This window comes from Colias croceus, chromosome 20 (genome assembly GCF_905220415.1).
Source record: "Colias croceus chromosome 20, ilColCroc2.1".
Classification (NCBI taxonomy): domain Eukaryota; kingdom Metazoa; phylum Arthropoda; class Insecta; order Lepidoptera; family Pieridae; genus Colias; species Colias croceus.
Window position 1 is genome coordinate 4,376,274 of NC_059556.1, and position 21,316 is coordinate 4,397,589.

General features: G+C 34.5%; 1 protein-coding gene across 1 annotated transcript in view; it reads left to right on the forward strand.

The window, feature by feature from the left end:
- Positions 1–18,406, forward strand: part of LOC123700681 (semaphorin-5B) — a 43,111-nt gene extending 24,705 nt beyond the window's left edge. The window contains exons 4-20 of the mRNA XM_045647963.1: positions 3,899–4,106; positions 5,483–5,637; positions 6,225–6,384; positions 7,822–8,021; positions 8,401–8,562; positions 8,856–9,147; positions 9,508–9,718; positions 11,144–11,299; positions 11,708–11,911; positions 12,373–12,612; positions 12,787–12,863; positions 13,199–13,415; positions 13,878–14,036; positions 14,480–14,626; positions 15,221–15,340; positions 15,992–16,134; positions 16,386–18,406. Coding sequence (XP_045503919.1) covers positions 3,899–4,106; positions 5,483–5,637; positions 6,225–6,384; positions 7,822–8,021; positions 8,401–8,562; positions 8,856–9,147; positions 9,508–9,718; positions 11,144–11,299; positions 11,708–11,911; positions 12,373–12,612; positions 12,787–12,863; positions 13,199–13,415; positions 13,878–14,036; positions 14,480–14,626; positions 15,221–15,340; positions 15,992–16,134; positions 16,386–16,622 — 3,088 coding nt within the window. The 3' untranslated portion in view covers positions 16,623–18,406. The remainder of the gene's footprint in view (positions 1–3,898; positions 4,107–5,482; positions 5,638–6,224; positions 6,385–7,821; positions 8,022–8,400; positions 8,563–8,855; positions 9,148–9,507; positions 9,719–11,143; positions 11,300–11,707; positions 11,912–12,372; positions 12,613–12,786; positions 12,864–13,198; positions 13,416–13,877; positions 14,037–14,479; positions 14,627–15,220; positions 15,341–15,991; positions 16,135–16,385) is intronic.
- The last annotated feature ends 2,910 nt before the right edge of the window (positions 18,407–21,316 follow it).

Here is a 21,316-nt window from a genome sequence, read left to right on the forward strand (position 1 = left end):
GGCCCTTGTCAGGTTGTCGCTATATACATATAATTTGCAAAATCTTATAATATAGAAAATTATTAAACGCGAAAGATTGTAAAGATGGATGGATGAATGGATGTTTGTTACTCTTTCACGTAAATACTAGGTACCTACTGGACAGATTTGTATGAAACTTTACAGGAATGTACCTAGGTTACAGTCATAATATGAAAATGAAAAATGTAAATGAAAAAGTCTACCATTTTGCCAAGTGCAAGAGAAAGCTACAAGAAATAATGCACTCAAGTTTAGATCGCAAATAATTTTTCATCTCCCTTCATTTCAATAGATTTCATAGCAAGAGTTAAGACAATATTTATGTTACTCGCATAGATAACCTTCGATTTCTCATTGTATATTAATATTATTGCTACAATACTGTATTGCACTGAAATTCGATATTCCCGGTATTATTTCAAAGCGATTGTGGTTTTACTTGTGTAATGATATCCTATTTATGCGTTTCTAGAAATATGAGGTCTGTTGTAATCTCATCTCTGATACTTAGCATGTATGTCTTACGATTTATTAAATGCAGAATAATATTCAATATAATTGAGTTCGTAAGTGGCACTTTAAGGACAACTTCTAACAAGTCATTTAAATAATTATTATGCATATTATATAAAATTAGAAGTAACTACTAGATAAAATGAGAAAAATATTACACAATTTATATGATTAGGTACTTTTTAAATAAATAAAAAATAAGAAATGATAGACGATAAGCACTATCCTTAAAGATCATTAAGCTAGTCAGAGGATTAGAAGATATCATTTTTATGAATGCTATAATTGAGGTCATACCTTTTTGTTTATTGCATCGTATTTTTGGGTGTGTGATGTATGGCTTGATTGTTGGGCTTGTTTTCCTAAATTTATTATTTCCTGTTAAATAACTAATGAACAAAAAGATAAACTAGAGATCAATCTGTAACCGGAACTAACTACTTATGAAGCAAGTGCTCAATTATGCTACTAAATTCTAACAAGTTCATGGATCTTAATTATATAGTTCGAATGCGAAGTGAAATCTTGAATCTTGTATAACCAATAGTGTTTTGCTCTATAGGGTGACTTCATGAATAGTACCTATTAGGATAGTAGTCATAAGTCCCGGAATATATTTTAGTATATTTTAGTAGCTCATACAGTCCCTGTAGTTTATAGTTATAGTAACTATGACCCGTACTTACTATTCGTAAGTGTCGCCGCAAACGAGCCACTCGCGACAGCCACAAGCGCTGAGGCATCCACGAGAAGTTAGAAGCGTGTAGCAGCCACCAGCGTCAACCTTGTGCGGCGAGTCCATATAAAATGTATGAAAAGTACAGAAAATATACCGGTGGCGGCGTCTTGTGGCCGGTGGCTGGTGGCCCGTGTGCGGGAGCCCTAACACTCGTGTCAGCCTGTTCTAAAGATGGCGTAGAAGCAGTAACTATTCACTAATTTGTGGTAGAAGTAACCAGAACGACGCGACGGCGGAATATAAGTAACATCGATTAATTAAAAACGAAATACATCACTTTCTGTAATCCCCTATTCGTTAGAGCTTGACTACACAACTAATTGCTGTGAACGCTTTGAGATGACTTGCTTTCTTGTGACAAAAAGATTTGCACAATATTATAAGAACGTCGGTCAGGTTGTTAGGAACCTGTTGAGGGTGCTCATTAGCGACGTTAGATGCTTAAGAATAGTGACATTTATAGACGTGCTTTTTGCTGCGTCAGAGCGTTTACCTATTGCTTAGGGTGAAAGCACACTTGTAAGACTTATTAGATGAGACGTATTAGAGCTAATTCCAGTCCGACCCTAATTTACTTGGTATGTACCTACACAGTTATTCTTTGTTGGGCTTATGCTATGGGTAGGTATCTAACTATTTTGCAAATTATACTTCATTATTAATAGGTATTATTCGAGATGGATTGACTCTATTTGATAAATGCGTAAAACGTGGTATCGCTCCGCTATTAAGGTATTTAGAGCTAGTTCACATGGAGCTTCCTTCTATGCATGTTTGTGGTATAGTGTGGTATAGTGTACTGACCTTCAACTAAGGAATGCATTTGTAAGTCTTCGTATCCTTCCGCTTTTTATAACTAAGGATTGAACACACGATTTCCGTATTTACGCTTAGTATCAAGGAAGCGGTTAATCAACAACTCGTTAGCGCGAATAAATTTTAGCGCAACCTTATTTGTCAGTTGAGAGGAAGAGAAAATGCGATTTCCGATCGAATGCTTTATGGACGCAATCATGGGGTTATCGCTGGGTGTTATCATGAGTTAACGCTTATGTTTCACTTTCTATTTATTAAGCCGTGCTATGCGTATCCAATTTCGTGATAACATTGCGAATTCGTACTGTATGTTTTCCTAGAGTTGCCCTAGTAGCAACTATCTTTATGGAACTTAATTATTATGCCTTACATCACCTTTCTTTATACACCTACGTGACGCGTATTAATGAGACGCTTTCTTAAGAAGATGCTTTTAAGATACACGATGGTGTCGTATACGTAAATAATGTTTTGGTGATTGACGCCAAAAGAAGTACCTAATTTTTCAATTGTCATCTAATGTTATCCAGAAACTATTATAATAGCATGTCTCTCTCGTTTCTTAGGAAAGATATGAGATAGCGTTTTAAGTTGAGAATTACATTTACTGGGAAGTTGATAAATCGATTTTAACACTATTTCATTATTTTAATTTTTATCTTCAAAAGTTTCGCCGATTAACTATGTACTCGTAAAGTCAATGACATGTTGTTTTGAAGATCGTATGACAAAAAATAATGCGTAGTACAGTGCCAGATGTATATTGTACAGTTCAGTGAGGTTACTACTTAATCAGATATAATTAGAGGCTCTTATGTCAAGTACTGTTCGCATATGTATTATGTTACATTTATGCTTTACTTGGTGCTTAGTAGGCGGCAATACGAAACGTTTGCGTTGCATATTTACTATGCAACTTGCATACGTTAAATGTGAAAATAAACTGTACAACAATATTCAACATAATATACTGAACACAATCTTTTTGGAATTAAAATATGTGTCGATATAAAAAGGTTTTTTGAATAGAAGTCTTATAACTATGTATAATCAAACACTTATACATCCGCCCAGTTTTTTAGTGATTGTTCCTCTGAACATTAGACTACTAGACCTAGAAACAACGTGACCAAATAAAATATTTTCAATTTTTTTTCTAAAATGGTATTCAATGTAAAATATGTTAGCACTCTAAAAACATGCGCCCGCCACAACAAGGTTACTGCGTTGGTAGATTTTTATATAAAACGTCTGTGGGTTGATGATTGTGACATTTCCGAGATGGAATTTAAATTACACAATATTCATAATTTGTTTTAAAATATGCAATTAGTAAATATTTATGATATAGCTCAAATATAATTCCGTATTCTAATATATTTTTTGTAATACTTGAGTTCGAAACAAAGTATACATGATACATCTGATAATATTCAATGAAGAGGAATTAACAGAAACGATAATGTATTCAGAATTGTTCAATTTAGTGAATAATGATAACAAAGTTCAATATTAAATACTCTGATATATTTCTGCCAATCATTGAGACAAAAAAAAAATGTTATTACAAAGAAGTAGGTTATATTTAGATATCCAATACAAACTCATATCAATTATTCCAATCCACTTAATTATTATTTATTATCCTACATCCTATTATTTCCGAGTTCTGGAATCATCACGTAGTTGACATAAATGCCTACATTATTTTGTATATTTTGTTAAAAAAAGCTTTACGACATCTCTATCCGTATAAATATTTAAATTCTTATTTCTTACAGCACAAAATAATCAAACTTTTCTTCGCAGAGACACCCTCTACCGTCTTTCCTTACGCGGCTTGCGACCACTAGAGCGCGCGTCCTGGCCAGCACCCGCAGACAAAACCAAGCTCTGCCAGGACAAAGGCCAGACGGAGGAAGACTGCCATAACTACGTGAAAGTTCTTCTGTCGTATGGACATAAGCTGTTCGCTTGTGGGACTAATGCCTTCAGTCCCCTGTGTAGCTGGCGAGAGGTGTGACTTTTTTTGTCTTATTTATGTCGTTAAAAGAAGTATTTGATATTTAATTAATATTTGTCATGTTTGTTGTATGTGGTTGGTAAATGATAGATTTAGTTTGGACAGATGGTAGTATTATGATTAGTCAATAGATATATTATGTATAAAGTGTGGAAATAATAATGTGAATAGTAGACGGATATTTGAACTCCTCTATGTTTTTGTATTGTTTTGAAATGGATTCATTTTGCCTGCGGCCGCGGCGTTGGATTTGACGTTCGTAACAAAAACGTCAAAATAAATCTTTTAGCCTTGCTTTTAGCATACGAAAAGAACGTACCTACCGATGTTTACGAAATGAAAATGCAATAAAAAAGTATAAAATAACAATAATTATACATCTATTAAGCAAAAACGTAATAACTCGAAATGTCACATCCAATATAAGTTATTCGATCTCCGCTGGCTTGTAAATGAATATGATGTATTATTTTTTGCATAGCTAACTTCCTAGAAGCCCGCAATATTTTGATAACTAGTTTGATCTGTCGTTTATAATGCACATGAAAGATCAAAGAATTTTTTAACCGTCATTCATACGTGAATAAATATATGTATTGGTAGCTAATCATTAAGCTTGTTTGTGTCTAGACCATTGATTTAAAATTGTATCTGTACATGTTATTAATGTATAAAAGGAACTTGTTTTGCCTTATGATAGCGAAATGAATATACTCGAATTATAATACCAGTTTGCGCGACATTATTTTTTTTTATTTTTATAGCTTTTAAAGTGTAGTACCACGTTGCTTTTTAAAAATTATAGGAGAAAATAGAATTGAGTTCGTTGATGTAAAAATACTTTGATTATCATTTTTTAAAAATTTTGCACAAAAAATAAAAATCTATGCATTTATATCTGATTTATTTATTCAACAATATTCCGATAATTTCTATACATTAGTTTTAACAACATCGAATTGCGTAAATCACACACTATGAAGGTCACCTTTAGAATAATAACGGTAATCTTATCGTAATGAAATTAGGTGAACTATGATAACGAGGCATAAATTAGCTGCTATGTAACTTCCTAATTAGCGTGTGGAAGTGGGGCAAGAAGGTTAGACCAATAGAATGGACTACTGGCTTTCGAATGTAATATCTTATGGTGTTTTAGAATATTGAACATGCATTGTATTAAACAGACTATATTAAACAGACTATATCTTTCAATGATTACCCATTATTATAAATGCGATAGTCTACGCGTTACACTTTCAATTTATAATGAAAATAGTAGATGATCCGGGAACAAGTACATAGCCTCAGGTCTTTAAGCAAAGCCTTAAAATTTAAGATAGTAGTACATAATCTTTTATTTATTCCAGATCGAATCACTAAACATGGTCTCAGAATGGGTATCCGGGGTTGCGAATTGTCCCCACAACCCCCACTCGAACGTGACCGCTATTCTGTCGTCCAGTGGCGAATATTACGCAGGAACACCTACTGATTTCACTAGTTCTGACACAGCAATATGCAGGTTGGTTTGGAAATTTTTGTGAAAGATTTATGTTATACAGGAATTTTGGAAGCTATTATTTTTTTGGTTTTATTTTGAACACGCTTTCCGCCCGCGGCTTCGCCCGCGTTTTCAAAGAAAAACCAGCATAGTTCCCGTACCCGTGGGATTTCCGGGATAAAACCTATCCTATGTGTTTATCCAAGTTAACCTCTACATGTGTGCTAAATTACATTGTAATCGGTTCAGTAGTATTTGCGTGAAAGAGTAACAAACACAAACATACACATCCTCACAAACTTCATTTATTATATTAGTAGGATAATTTAATATAAGTTCACTACTAGAATACGTAATTTATCTCTTTACATGCATTTATTAGCTTCACCTCTATGTTTGTATACCTACTTGTATGTTTGTTTGTAACCTGTAACCGAGTAGGTACTTTAAAATCGATAGATACTTTTACGAGATTGATTTAGTTTTCTGTTCATATCTTAATTTTTAACTGACTTACCGTTGCTTTTACGTATAAAATATGTCAATCCTAACTAAAATTTTCGCTATGTGAATCCATAAAAAACGTGCATTTTGTAATTATTTTCCAGGAGTCGAGGGGCATCCCCCAGAGACACAGGCATGCTACGAACAACACAATATGACTTGAATTGGCTGAACGAACCCCAATTTGTTGGCAGTTTTGAAGATGACCATTTCGTTTATTTTGTATTTAGAGAAGTCGCAGTTGAACATTTGAACTGCGGAAAGGTATTTTTTTTCTTAATAATATTTGTTTAAGTCGTGAATAAATTATAACACAGCTGCTGTGCTGCACGGTTTCAAATACCCGCACAAGTAAAATCAAGTATTTCTGTTGAAGTTTCATCCAAATTCGTCTAACTGTTTCGTGAAATAGTAACAAACATAATATATTCTTCCTCACTAACTATTATTATAATATTACTAACACAAATAATTAAATAAAGGAATCAACGATGATTTGCGTTTTTAACATCGATGTGGGTAGATAAAAAATACTTCTTCAGTTGAATAGAAAGTTCAAATTTTACTTCCCCACTTTTTTAATAAAGTAAATAATATTAGATATTCGTTTAACTACTTCTATGTAATCCGTTAATTGTGTGCATATCAAACAAAGTAAAATCTAAGCTTCTTAAATTGTTTGCAATTTATTACTTGAATGACATTGCAATACGATACAAGAGTGATTTTGAGTCTTATCTCAAAGGAATACGGTTTAAATTCGATTGTATACATTACAAATCGTATGTATGACAGGAACTTACTTTACAATTCAAAGTATTGGTACATTGTCAAAGGCATTTACATTTTTATGGAAGCAATCGTACACAAATAACATTGGTATTCAATAGTCCATTTGACTTGTGAATGTAAATGGATTTCCTTGCAATAAAACCATTGTGATTGATAGTTTGTAATTGTGTGAAGTTTAGAAATAAATTTGTTAGAGATAATAAAGAAAGCTTTATTTATTTATGATAATTTAGAGCTGTACTTTCACTATTAGTCTGTTGGAGATTGTATGTACACATGAATTTACATATTTTACATACATAATTATGCAATTCATATAATAATAGTGTAATTGTAATATAATTGTTGTTTCAAGTGTTCAATGTTAGGAACGGGTGTTTAATTTGTATTATTATTTTATTTAACATTATATAAACATGAAGAGAAAATGAAATAAGTATAGTTTACGGATATTGAACAATTAAGTAACTGGTGAAATATAATTATTATAACATCTTTATTATTTGCAATCAAATCATTATAGTAACTTTCTTTTGATATTATATTTAATTATGTATTTCATTTCTAAAAATTCGAAGTTCCTTTAAGCTAGGAATCAATGTGGACTAAGTTTTTAATTTTTTGCCACATCTAGCTTATATTCCTACTGGTTCCAATTAAAATTAAAACTTAACCACTACTATAGGCACCAGTTACAAATACAAAATTCAACATATAACATTTTCTCAATTATTTTCGATAATTTATTAACATCTATAATACCAATGCTATTAGTTTATGTACCTACTACAATATCAAAATATCACAATGAAATTATGTACATTGTACACCCACATCAAATCTATATTCATCAAATACTACTTCTCTAAGTACATTATTACCAATACATTCAACATTTGTACCTTCTAGATAATCTATTCCCGCATCGCACGAGTATGCAAGAACGACTCAGGCGGTCATCTAGTGATGAAAGACAATTGGAGTACCTTCCTCAAGGCTCGGCTCAAATGCTCAGTACCCGGAGATGTGTCATTCAACTATGATGAAGTGCAGAGCGTTGAGTATTTGCCGCAGGAAAAGATACTTGTTGCTGTGTTTACTACGCCTATGTAAGTGTGAATCAGAATGTTAGGAAAAAATATTCTTTAGATATTTTGGTTGCATAATCTTTTAGAGAATTAATGTCATTATGAAACTAGAATATCCGGCTCGAAGGATCATTTGCAGATTTGAACGTTAGTTTTTAAATATGCTTTAATAGATTAGTTTTTACAGATCCACTGTATTTATTTATCTATGGTATTTGAGTAGGCAGCACTTTGTATCTTTGTAGCCTAATACAATTCTTGCAATACAGTTTTTTCATTAATTTATATTAACCTTATGGTCTCTGAATTTGTAACCGTATATGATAAACTATATGTCATTCTGAACTTTTGTCTCTGCTCTCTCTAAACTATTTCTAATATATTTATTTATTTCCAACAGTAACAGTATAGCCGGCAGCGCTGTATGTATATACAATATGACAGACATCCAAGCGGCTTTTGAGGGGCCATACAAAGTGCAGGACTCGCCTACATCCACCTGGGAACCGAAGTCACCATCCAGACAGGCTAGAGAACATTTTAGATGTATGCCAGATACTAGGTAAGTTTAGTAAGGATGTTTTTATTTTTTTTAATAAAAAATAAAATGTCGGGACACATTTTTGAAAAATAAAAAATAAAGTAATCGAATTTATATGTCTAAGGGACACCGAGGAACAAAAAACACATTTTCACGAGACATTTTTTTGATGTAGCTATTGGTATAAAAAATATACTGGCCGAATTGAGTACCTCCTCCTTTTTTTGAAGTCGGTTAAAAATATAAGAAATTTCAATATAATTTCTGTAAGCCATTGAAATAACTATTCTGTAACCATATATTTTATATTTCAGACCAGGAATAGAATACCACCGATACCACCTAATGTACGACTCCATCCGGCCTATATCAGGCGAGCCCGTATATAAAGCCACATTAGAACGATTCACGCACGTAACCGTAGATGTTGCCAACACAAAAAATGTGGGAAAACAACTCGTAGTGTTCGTATCTACTGAGGAAAGCTATATTGTGAAGCTGGCAATACTGCCGCGGTATGAGGGCGCGTGTGTAGCGGAAATATGGAAGTTGAAAGATGCCATGGGTGGTTTTGATGTACAGAGTATGCAGTTTGTTAAGGATACGGTAAGTTTTTCTACAGATATAGCTTCATAGTTAAAAGTTTAAGTAAAAGTTGCTGGAAATAACAAATCATAATGAGACCCTTGATAATTTATTGAAGATATTATTATTTTAGAATCGCAAGTTATATATTATATAATATATTTTTTAACTCTTATGCAAGTCAACTTTTTTTTCAATATTAAAGCACTTAAATGGTGTATTTTTTGGCAAATATACATTCTACAGTATAATGTACGATTCTCTGTGTGTTTATACCGCTTAAATTAATGCTGGTATGGGTCAAAAATTGATTTGATAGCTGAGCAACGCCATTTTCAATCTCTTTATCTTACCTTATTACAATACGTTATTCCTCCACAGATGTCGCTATACATAGGCAGCGATACAGCCGTGCTCCGTATCGGCAGCGAGCGTTGTTCCCGATACAAGACTCGATCCAGCTGTGTAGGGGCAACCGACCCGCACTGTGGCTGGGATGATGCTAGGGAAGTGTGTGTGAGGTCGTCTCCACATATACACCATTCGTACTTCGTGCAAAATACGGCTACTTGTCCTACTGTGAGCACGCCCGGTAAGTTCCTCAATTGTTATGGACGCCTGGTACTTTTAGATAGAAATTTTTAGTGTGATAATAGCAAGATAGTCTGGGATGATGCTAGAGAAGTGTGTGTGAGGTCGTCTCCACATATAAACCATTCCTACTTCGTTACCTACTTGTCCTACTGTGAACACGCCCGGTGAGTACCTCAATTGTTATGGGCGCCTGGTACTTCGTGACTGGTACTTCGTATTTACATGTAGCCTAATATAACTCACAACAAACGTCTTGTCGCCTTTAGATGGCCATATTAAGACTTTTCTACGCCTAATGCCATACAAAAAATGCCATCGCAAATGCCTTCGCAAATGCCTTCGCAAATGCCTTCGCAAATGCCTTCGCAAATGCCTTCGCAAATGCCTTCGCAAATGCCTTCGCAAATGCCTATGCAAATGCCTTCGCAAATGCCTTCGCAAATGCCTTCGCAAATGCCTACGCAAATGCCTTCGCAAATGCCTTCGCAAATGCCTTCGCAAATGCCTTCGCAAATGCCTTCGCAAATGCCTACGCAAATGCCTTCGCAAATGCCTACGCAAATGCCTTCGCAAATGCCTTCGTAAATGCCTTCGCAAATGCCATCGCAAATGCCATCGCAAATGCCTACGCAAATGCCTTCGCAAATGCCTTCGCAAATGCCTTCGCAAATGCCTTCGCAAATGCCTACGCAAATGCCTTCGCAAATGCCTTCGCAAATGCCTTCGCAAATGCCTTCGCAAATGCCTTCGCAAATGCCTACGCAAATGCCTACGCAAATGCCTTCGCAAATGCCTTCGCAAATGCCTTCGCAAATGCCTACGCAAATGCCTTCGCAAATGCCTTCGCAAATGCCTTCGCAAATGCCTTCGCAAATGCCTTCGCAAATGCCTACGCAAATGCCTACGCAAATGCCTACGCAAATGCCTTCGCAAATGCCTTCGCAAATGCCTTCGCAAATGCCTTCGCAAATGCCTTCGCAAATGCCTACGCAAATGCCTTCGCAAATGCCTTCGCAAAAAAACGGCCGGCGGCACGGCAGCCGGCATTTGAGGTTCGAAGACCTGGATATGACTTGAGTACATATTACAGTTGCTAGTTACATATTATTTTTTATTGTTGCCCCACCCATGGCTAGCTACGCCCATTCACGCACCTCCTTAAAAACTACATTACATATAAAGTGTTTTAATACTTTAAATCTCATTATTGCGCATCTATAGTGGATAAAGTGTTTATAAGTGTGTGCCAACTGTCATGGACACTTACATATTAATTTAAATATTACTCCATGATTTTTATGTTTCATATTTTTGTGATGAAAGAGGCTTATGTTAACAACCGTCTATTAATGATTCACCGAACATTGCCTTAATGTTCAAAACACGTTTTCTTTAGCTAAATATCAATTTTAATTCATTTCAGTGGACGGTGGCTGGTCATCGTGGTCAGAATGGGAGCCTTGTATGCAAGATGGCACACCACGTGCTCCATACGGCGATGATAAGCCAGATATGTGTATGTGTCGTACACGCAGATGTGATAATCCACGACCAGCAAATGGTGGCCAAGTGTGCGCCGGTAAGTTGGAATGAGTGAATGTTTTATTATCTTAATTTTTATTTAATGTATCCAGAATACAACAAACATGTCTTTTATTGATTAAATAAAGTTGTATGGATCTAAAATGACATATTGTGATATAATAAATTAGAAGTTTATGTTTCTGAACACGAATATTGTTCAGTAAATTTAAGATAAACAAAAATATATATTCGTTTTTTCTGGGTACACAAACATCTAAAATACTTATTGCCTACTTATAATATATATATATAGTTAAGTTAAATATCAACACAAATAATAAACATAAACATCAAGACAAATAGCCTTTATTATCTGTAGTAATGTATTTACCCGGCCGTGTGCTACAAAATGCCACAAACTAACATATCCATATATTAAACTAACATATCCTAAAATTTTCAGGAGCCAGTATAGCAGTAACAAACTGTACAATCCACGGTGGCTGGTCAGCCTGGTCGTCCTGGTCAGAATGTTCCACCACTTGCGGTATAGCCGTCAAGTCCAGACGCAGGACATGTTCGTCGCCAGAACCTAAGTTTGGAGGCAGGGTGTGTGTTGGACAGGATGTACAGGACTTGTACTGCGCTAATCTGCCGCCTTGTCCAGGTATGTGTTTATCTGCAAATTATAGTTGATTGTATTGTTGTGCGGCGTATTGAAAAGAAAATATACACCGATTTAGCGCCATATAGAGACGTCATAGCTGTCGAATTATTTAAATGCAAAATGTATGTTGTCAGTATATTGTTTTTTTTTAAAGAAGCCCACTGCCCCCAAGGTTGCCCCAAATAATAAAGCCTTTCCTTCAATCACTTTATTGCTCTTCACAATACATGTGTTGTTTATGCTAGCCGTTATGCACTACTAACTAATAATTATTCTAATAAATCTAAAAAGCGTCGGGGAAACAATGTGGACGCACACATATACAAAAAGCTCGATCAGCGAATTGCATATGTGTGTCCCTACAAGTTTCTTTAATCCTCGTTTTTTGAAGTCAGCAACCTTTACTTTCTATGTTTTCTCGTCTTAACTGTCTTAACAAATACAATGTTTGTTCAAATCAGACCCAGCACTGGCGCCAGTAGACGGCAGCTGGTCGCCCTGGGGCGCGTGGTCCTCTTGCACTGGCTCAGGGTGTGGAGCTGGTGCGGGCACGAGAGAACGGCGGAGAGTTTGTGCCAGTCCACCCCCTTCACATGGGGGTGCTGATTGTGAGGGTGCGAGATATGAGAGGCAGGCTTGTGATCTGCGACCCTGTGAAGTGCGTAAAGCGACTGCGTGGACCCCCTGGGTGCAGATGTTAGGTAAGTGTAGGGTAGTTTTATTTTTTAATAGATTTTTGGAAAAAAAAATTGTAAATGGAAGTATAAAATAATTATCCTGACTAGCAAATCTTCTATTAAAATATGTCAAAAAAGTATCAAATATGTTTGTAAAAGTAATAAAATGCTTTGTTTATACCTGTGGTTTATACACAGGTAATGCAACAGATGGCAGTTACACAGAAAAGCGATTCAAGTTCCTGTGTAAAGCGCCCACACCGGAACAGATAAAGGTAATTGTTTAATAGCTTAAATTTTTAAGGTATATTAAAACATGTTAACGTCAAATAAACAAACAAACAAACAAGTAAAATGTAAAAAGATTACGAGTTAAATAATTATTTCGATATTAAATTAGTTTCTGATTTGCAAGCAAATGCGCTATGCAAATGCCAATAGCTGTAACGGTGTAACGTCATCTCACAACACTAGTGACTTTGTTCATTAGAAAATATAAATATTCTGGAAAATGTCCAGTCCAAATACTAATGTGAAGCTATCCGTATAGTAGAATACATACTTCGTATTACGTATTACTATAGCTACATCATAACAAATTACTTCACAGCTATCTCTAGCCCGCGAAGAAGAACGCTATTGCAACCCCCAAGGCATTTGCAGCAGTACCCCACCACAGGAAGGGGGTTGGGAGCCGTGGGGTCCGTGGGGGGCGTGCTCAGCGCCGTGTGGGGGTGGACAGCAACCCCGTGCACGACGGTGTCGCCGACCCCCTTGTGAAGGACCAGCTGATATGATGAGGGCTTGTAACACGCATGCGTGTAATGGTTAGTGCGTTTCAAGTTAAGATTCACATAAACAACAAGACTGAATATAATAATGTCACTAATTAATATCCAAGTGGTGCTGTACAAGGCATTTATTAAATTAGCATCTTATTTTGTCTATGTTCAAAGTCTATTGTATTGCATATTAGAAAATTATAAATGTATCTCTGCCTAATACACGCATAGGCCGAGTTTTTCTTCAGATACCTTAAAAACGTGATTAAATTCAAGCGCTTCCCTATCGTACAATAATAAAAAAAAACGTGATTGTGAGGGTAGTTGTTTAATGTACGTCAATGTCTAGCAGGCAACAACCTTTATTGTAAATCACAAATAACAATAACCTAGATTGTAAATCACAAATAACAATACTTTATTCAAAGATCACCTAAAAAATTAAAAATATCATAGCGCAAATAATTTTCTACTTGCATCTTAACAAATATTTAATGTTTCCCGCAGGCGAATGGTCCTGCTGGAGCGACTGGAGTGAGTGTAGCGGCAATTGCGACATTGGTTCCACCGGGCATCGAACCCGCACTAGAATGTGTTTGTCACCTGAAGGTTGCGCGGACGCAGGCGCGGCGCTCGAGAGGAGGATATGTGTTAATACTTGTGCAGGTTTGTCAATCTTTGTCGTACTTAATATGAGCAGTGTTCTCGTACTTAATAGTGTTTTGTTTATGTTCATGTTCATGTTCAAGTTCATATTCATGTTCAAGTTCATGTTCGTGTTCATGTTCATGTTCGTGTTCGTGTTCATGTTCACGTTCATGTTCGTGTTCACGTTCATATTAACGTTTATGTTTACGCTTATGTTCACGTTCTTGTTCACGTTCAAGTTCATGCTCAAGCTCATGTTCATGGTTTATGTTTATTTTTAACACTTATATTATTATCTTAACTTGTATACTAAAAAAACGGCTTTCGAGCCGATTTTGACTCTCTTTAAACGGACAGATTTAATTCCCATCCAGTACACTTAAGGATTGGTGACAACACAATAATTTCATGATTAAACGTTTTTTTTTTCACTTTTTCAATAAATAATTATTAATCAACAGATTCAGAATCAGGTTGGGGGCCATGGGGTCCATGGGGCGAGTGTGAAGCGGGTGAGAGAGTTAGAAGAAGGAGCTGTGAGAGCGGCGCGTGTGTGGGCGCGCAGTTGCAGGTGGCGAGGTGTGACAAGGACAACGATATGGATAACGGTGAGTGCGAAAGGGAGGGCGCATAAACAGCTAGATTCACCATTGCCTAGTAAAAGGTTGAGATTCAGGTGGTGAGGTGCGATAAGGACAATGATAGGGATAATGGTGAGTGCGAGAGGGAAGGCGCGTAAATAGCTAGATCCACTATTGCCTAAAAGTTGTGCAGGTGGCGATGTGCGATTAGGACAATAGTTTGGATGGTGAGTTCGAGCGAGTGGGTAGATGGCCTTTCATTATAATAAAATCTGATAAGCAACTTGACTCACGATTGCATGTTAAAAATTCATCAGAAATGAGTTAGCAGTAATGTTCAATATCTGTGTTCTTCAAGGGAAAAGTGCAATATTCAGTGATATTGTGAGCCTTGTTGTTTATTGAACGTCAATTGCATGGGTGAAATGAGATGTCATCGACATTCAAAGATTTATTTTTGCAACCCAATCCTTTTTGAAAGTGATAGTGAGAAACTGTGAAAGTGTGTGTGTGTGAGAAATAAAATTTGTAGTTTTGGTAATATGAAAACGTTTAGAAATAAAGCAACACTGCTTTCAAACTTTAATGTATTTAATCATAAATAACATTTCTCTCAATCAGAACTCTACGCGATGCCGGCATACAGTCAAGGAGTCGAAATGGCGTCTTTCGTTACACTGCGCAATGATTCCCTCAGCGTGGGAGGCATTGTTGGCTGTGTTGTCGCTGCTTTTATTATGGGTGAGATATTTGTTTAAAATAATTTTATCTTTTATATATTGTATAAGTCATAATTGTTTGTTTTTCCTATTGTTTAAAATATAGATGACAGATTGAACTAAACTTAAAGTTACCGTATTATGTAACTAAATGCAATTTGAAGATAAAGTAAATCTTATTATTGTTTTGCCCAATGTCTGTGCATTTGTGCGCTTGTTTGTATTTACTACTCTTTCAAAATTCAAAAATAAGGATTATATTATCCTTATTTTTGAATTTTGACCCGAGTGGATTCGCTGTGAATGTCTAGTTCAATACATTATTTCGCTTCCATAATTCAGTTCAACTTTTAGTAGTAACTAGCTTTCCACCCGCAGCTTCGCCCGCGCAGGCAAAGAAAAACCCGCATAGTTCCCGTTCCCGTGGGATTTCCGGGATAAAACCTATCCTATTTCCCGGGGTAAAAAGTAGCCTATGTCCTTTCTCGGGTATCAAAATATCTGTATACCAAATTTCATGCAAATTGGCTCAGTAGTTAAGGCGTGATTGAGTGACAGACAGACAGAGTTACTTTCGCATTTATAATATTAGATGGATTTATCTATGTTATATATTGCCAGAACCTATTTTATAGTTTCTCATGACACTCATCTACTATTTATTTAAATGCAGGTTGCCTAGTCTGTCTAGCAGTGGTAATATTCTGCCATCGCCGAGGATCCCTCCCGTGGAGGAAACAACCGCGAGTGCCTTCTAGCCCCCATTATATAACGGCCAAACAGAATAGCTACGTCACTGTGCCTTTGAAGGAAGTTGTAAGTATAAATTGTAGTTATTAAAATTCTTAAAATATTCTAGGAAAAACGGAATTTATGAGGTTGTCTATACTAGTAAATTTTGCATTCTGAGAAATATCCAATATTTTAGTAATCTGAAGTCCACAAACACAAAAATTTTAAAAATCATAAAAAAGACAGCAGAATACTTGAATAAATGAATGAATAATGTGTCCTCATCTTTTAACACATTTCTGCAAATATTATAAACAATAAATTTTTATTTCTAGCCTCGCAAAGCAAAACGGCAACCATCATTCTCAGGCATCGGCGGAACTAGTGGTATACTTCTATCGAAAAGCAATAATATTTCCAACGCTAATAACCATAATACAGCGATAACTACCCCCAAATTGTACCCAAAAGCGATCGCAAATGAATACGACTCTATGGGCACGATACGACGACATTCCAATCAACCGAATAATAAAAACAATTTGGATGTGGAAGAAGACAAATTTTATTGAACGGGGAATTTTGTAATGGATTGGTCATCTTTATATTTGAAACATTTTGGCCACCTTTGTATTGGATACATTTGTATGGGTCATCTTTGTATTGACCGTCTTTGTATTTTGAAACATATGTAACATACACCTTTACAGGTGAAACGTGTTGACTGGTTGAGAGCTCGACGTTCTACCACATAATATAATGATTTGACAATTTTGTATTTGACACCTATTTTTGTAGGAATTGATTCTTTTTGTATTATAAAATGTGAGCTATGAATTTAGTGTCATATATTATTATCAATTAAGTTCAAAAAGAGAAATGAATGTATATTGTAAAATGAAGTATTTGTACATATCAAATAATATTTTTGAGTCTATTATTGTAGGCTGATTCCTTATTACGTTTAAAACTTATTTTAATAATTGCGAACGTACTTAAAGTTATTAAGTTTAACCTAAGTAATTACTTACGCTTTGACGTCTATTGGCAGCTGAACACTATAAGATCTAATTTAAGTTATTTAGGTCAAATGGCAGTGCCATGGGACTTATATAAAATGCCTATGTTTTTCTTTTCATAGTAGATTATTTTCGGTTTTGATCTCAGAGAGATTTATCCTATTAAATTTCTAAATAAAAAATTCTACTACTTTTTTGAATTTTGTTTTTCTGTTATCTATGAATTAATACATTTGAATTTCTGATACTTATAATGTAGTGTTTCAAAAGTAATTTACTTTGGCTAGATTTCTGAGATATCATCTGTACATGTAAATTAGGCAGACATATTAATCTTTGATCCTTATAACTAAGTTTATAGACATATCATTTAAAATATTCATTGGATTTGCTTCGTATAAAAAGTAGCTAATTATTTTTATTGTAGAAAATTAATTGACAATTCGTATTTTTCACTAATTTCCGATTTAATCTAGTATAAAATTTTCAATTATCTCTTCAAGATATCTGTTATTGCTGAATTTATTGAATTTTATTTTATATTTCCGAATTATATTGTATTTTTTATAATTATCTTTATATTTTTTCTGCAGTAATTTTTAGTAGCCCAGTGCCATGGTGTAAATGTATAGATAATATTATATTAAGTATAAAGTATAGAGAAATATAACAAAGCCGATTGTGCCATGTATGTTATTATTAATTATTGTCCATTATTTATAAGTGCCTTCTATGTAAAATATTTTTCCATTTTAATGTATACAATTTTAAATTTAAATATCAATTTGTAATATGAAGAAATATATAAATCTATTACGGTTAAGAATGACGTGAATGATTTTTATAAATAATTTTTTATATCAATGAAATAAATAAATATTAAATGCACGCTTTAAACGCTGCCTTATCTACAAGGTCTTTCACACACGCTTATATATTATGTATCATAATATACACAGTTTCTAAAATATTTCAATTTTTCGAAAATATTTTTCAATTTATGTAGAAAAATTAAAGGCAATTAAAAGCGATCGGTATTACTGTATAGTACTAAAAAGTTGATAAATAAAGACAGGTTTCTTTAAAAGTGACAGGTATTTTTGTATGAAATATGCCGCACTATAGTAATGACTAAAATGTTTTATTATAAATAGATATTCTTACCACAAAACAATTGAAATACAGTCTAACTTAAAACCAGGGATCTGTCACTTTAATAGTTGTCTAATGTCTATGTGATACGACAAAACCAGTTTAAAGAGAACCCGCGCTTATAGGTAAACCCTGTCTAAAATTTTGTGCTAAGATTATATTTTCTCGTTATGGAAGAGTCTCTTTAAAAAAAAAACTGCGTGTGTGAAAAGACATTATGTAACTAATTGTATACACTGCACTAGTAGTACAAAAACCGGTGCCTTAGCCATGCGTATACGTATCTGTAAAACATATTCCTTATATTTTATAATTTAGATGATCAATTTTATATTTTTATATGAATTGTTGAACTTTCAACGTTATGGTGGCTCATGTTGAGTCGAATGTTATATTTTAGATTATTTTATATTTTTAATAGTAAAATATTTGAATGCTTGTTATAAATTGTATAGCCTTGAGTTATGTGCGAATTGATATTATGAGCTATGAGCTATGTATGTATATTATTGGTTATTTACGAAATAAATTGTGTACGTGTTGCGTCATATAAAAAGTACAACTTGGTAGAATTATAAAAAAAAATGTGTGCGTGTACTAGTGTATGTATACACGTAAGAAGTGAAACTTCTTTATGACCTTATTTTTCAAAAAATAATTTACTATATGCAACTTTACAGAAATACGTCGAATCACGCGTTGTAGGGATAAGAAAAAGATGGCGCGTAACGAAAAAATGTTACACTAAATTTTTTTCCAACCCCGATAAAGAAGTTCCACTTCAAAAATATAACAGTACAAATACTACATTTGACATACCTACAGTAATTTGGACAGGCTTTAATTTGAAGATATAGTAAAAAATTTCCAATTTTAATTTTGTCAATGTACTTATAAAATGTACAATTACAATTACAAATATTAATGTACAATTACAAATATTCTATAATATAATAATTTTATTAAAAAACAATTGGTACTTTTATATGACGTCACAATGTATCCTGTATTATGTAAGAGGCTTCTCACGGAACTCACCGATTTAACGTTTTATTATTAAGAGATTAAAATTGTGATTCGTTAAGATATTTTGTAAGAGAAATTGATCAATTGCAGAAGTTCTGAAAATGTCGGTTGAGCTGTACATTGTTACTACGCTAACTACTTAAAAGTAAATAAAGACTGTCGTATTATGAATTTGTTTTATTTTATATCTATATTTTTATAACGATGAAGACTCCTTATGAGGCCTACACCACCGAAACTAGCGCCACCGAACATTTTATTTTTTTACTCCTTAACCAGATCAAATTTAAAAAATCTAGCTCGGTACTTTGCTAGTATATTACTTGTAGTATTTTTGGTATTACTTTTCACTATTCTAACTGTTCATTATTCTAGAGAACTTTTGATTACCGCCAAAAGTGGCCACTTTTGGCGGTAATCAAAAGTTATCCTAATTTACCGAATGCAAAATAATGAAAAGTAATACCAAAAATACTACAAGTAATATACTAGCAAAGTACCGAGCTAGATTTTTTAAATTTGATCTGGTTTAGGAGTAAAAAAATAAAATGTTGGGGGGGCGCTAGTTTCGGTGGTGTAGTCGCCTTAAATTATTGTTCTAATAGGGAATCTTAAGCCAAAATCCAACACGCTGGTCACATACAAAATATGAATATTTGAGTTTTAGCGATTGGAAATATCTAAATATGGCCAGGTGGTGCAGTGCACCAGGGCCCCGGAGCTCAGGGGGCCCTCAAACCTCAGCTTTGAAAAAAAATTATTTTAAATATATTTTTTTAAATAAAAAAAAATCTTGTGAGCTGGGTCGAGACTTGAGGCTGCTCACAAGATTTTTTATTTTAAATTTTTTTTTTCAAATCAACAACTAAAGAACTCCTTATTCAACATTTCCAACCTTGTTTCCAACACATGCGCCAAGCGTCCTCGATAGGCATATTGTGCTGTTTGTTATCGTTATTTCGGTTATCTGGTAGTTTTGATGAGTACGCCCGTAGTACATTGGATCAGCGATAAGCTCACGTGCTTGACGGTAGTGAGACCAATTCGCCAATTCCACCCATCAACTTTTTAATGAAAGTTTCATTCGCTCTTGCCTCGCATGAGTTCTCATTTATGATATTTGTGGCGATGTTTTCAACTTTCTGGGGTCTGGGACGTACTACAATAGTTGACGCTAGGTGTGTCGCTGACTGTTGTAATTCGTCATTCCCTACTACCAGCCTTATTTCATCAAGTATCACCACTAATGCTATGATTTCTATTCCGCACATCCATCCATCTGGCAACAAATTCTGCTAGAACTCATTTTCGCTAAAAAAAATTCCGATGACAAAATATGTACAAAAAATAAACAACGTTATTCTAAATTCAAATTAAAATTGACAAATGAGCTACTTCACGGAAAAAAAGAAACGGTAAATATCGCAGTGTAAACTGCTTAAACAACGGGGTACCCACTTCATTTTACAGGGAACAGACAATTTTCCTGTCCAAACTGAGATTTTAACAGTTACACTGGATTGTTTACAGTTCGATACACTAAATTCATCAATGTTTCCAGTAAAATAGTGTTCAACTGTCAAAATTAGGTGACATCACCGATTTTCATACTGTTCGCAGCAGCAACGGTTACAGTATTGACTACCCTCTCAAACACCGAACGGCCTGTGATCAGTTTCAGAAGAAATATTGCTATATAATTGGACCCAATTTCTCGCTCTAATTTCTTAATGTATATCATCTGATTCTCCCTCAATTGATGGAGACGTGGTCTATTCGCCAGCTTTGCAAAGAAATTATAACAAAATTTGGCATGCTCGAATGTGACCTTACGGAAGTGTATACAGCGATGCTACTGTTTCATACAATTCCTGTTACTTCCGCGGCAGCAGAAAGATCTTTCAGTAAACTATGGTAAACTGAAGATTATAAAAAATTATATAAATTATTTATCGTTAATTGCAATAGAAAATGAGGCGGCAACAAACTTGGATTTGAGTGAAATAATAGATGAATTCGCAAAAATTAAAGCGCGCAAGAAATTGTGAATTGGGCGGGGAATTCTGTTA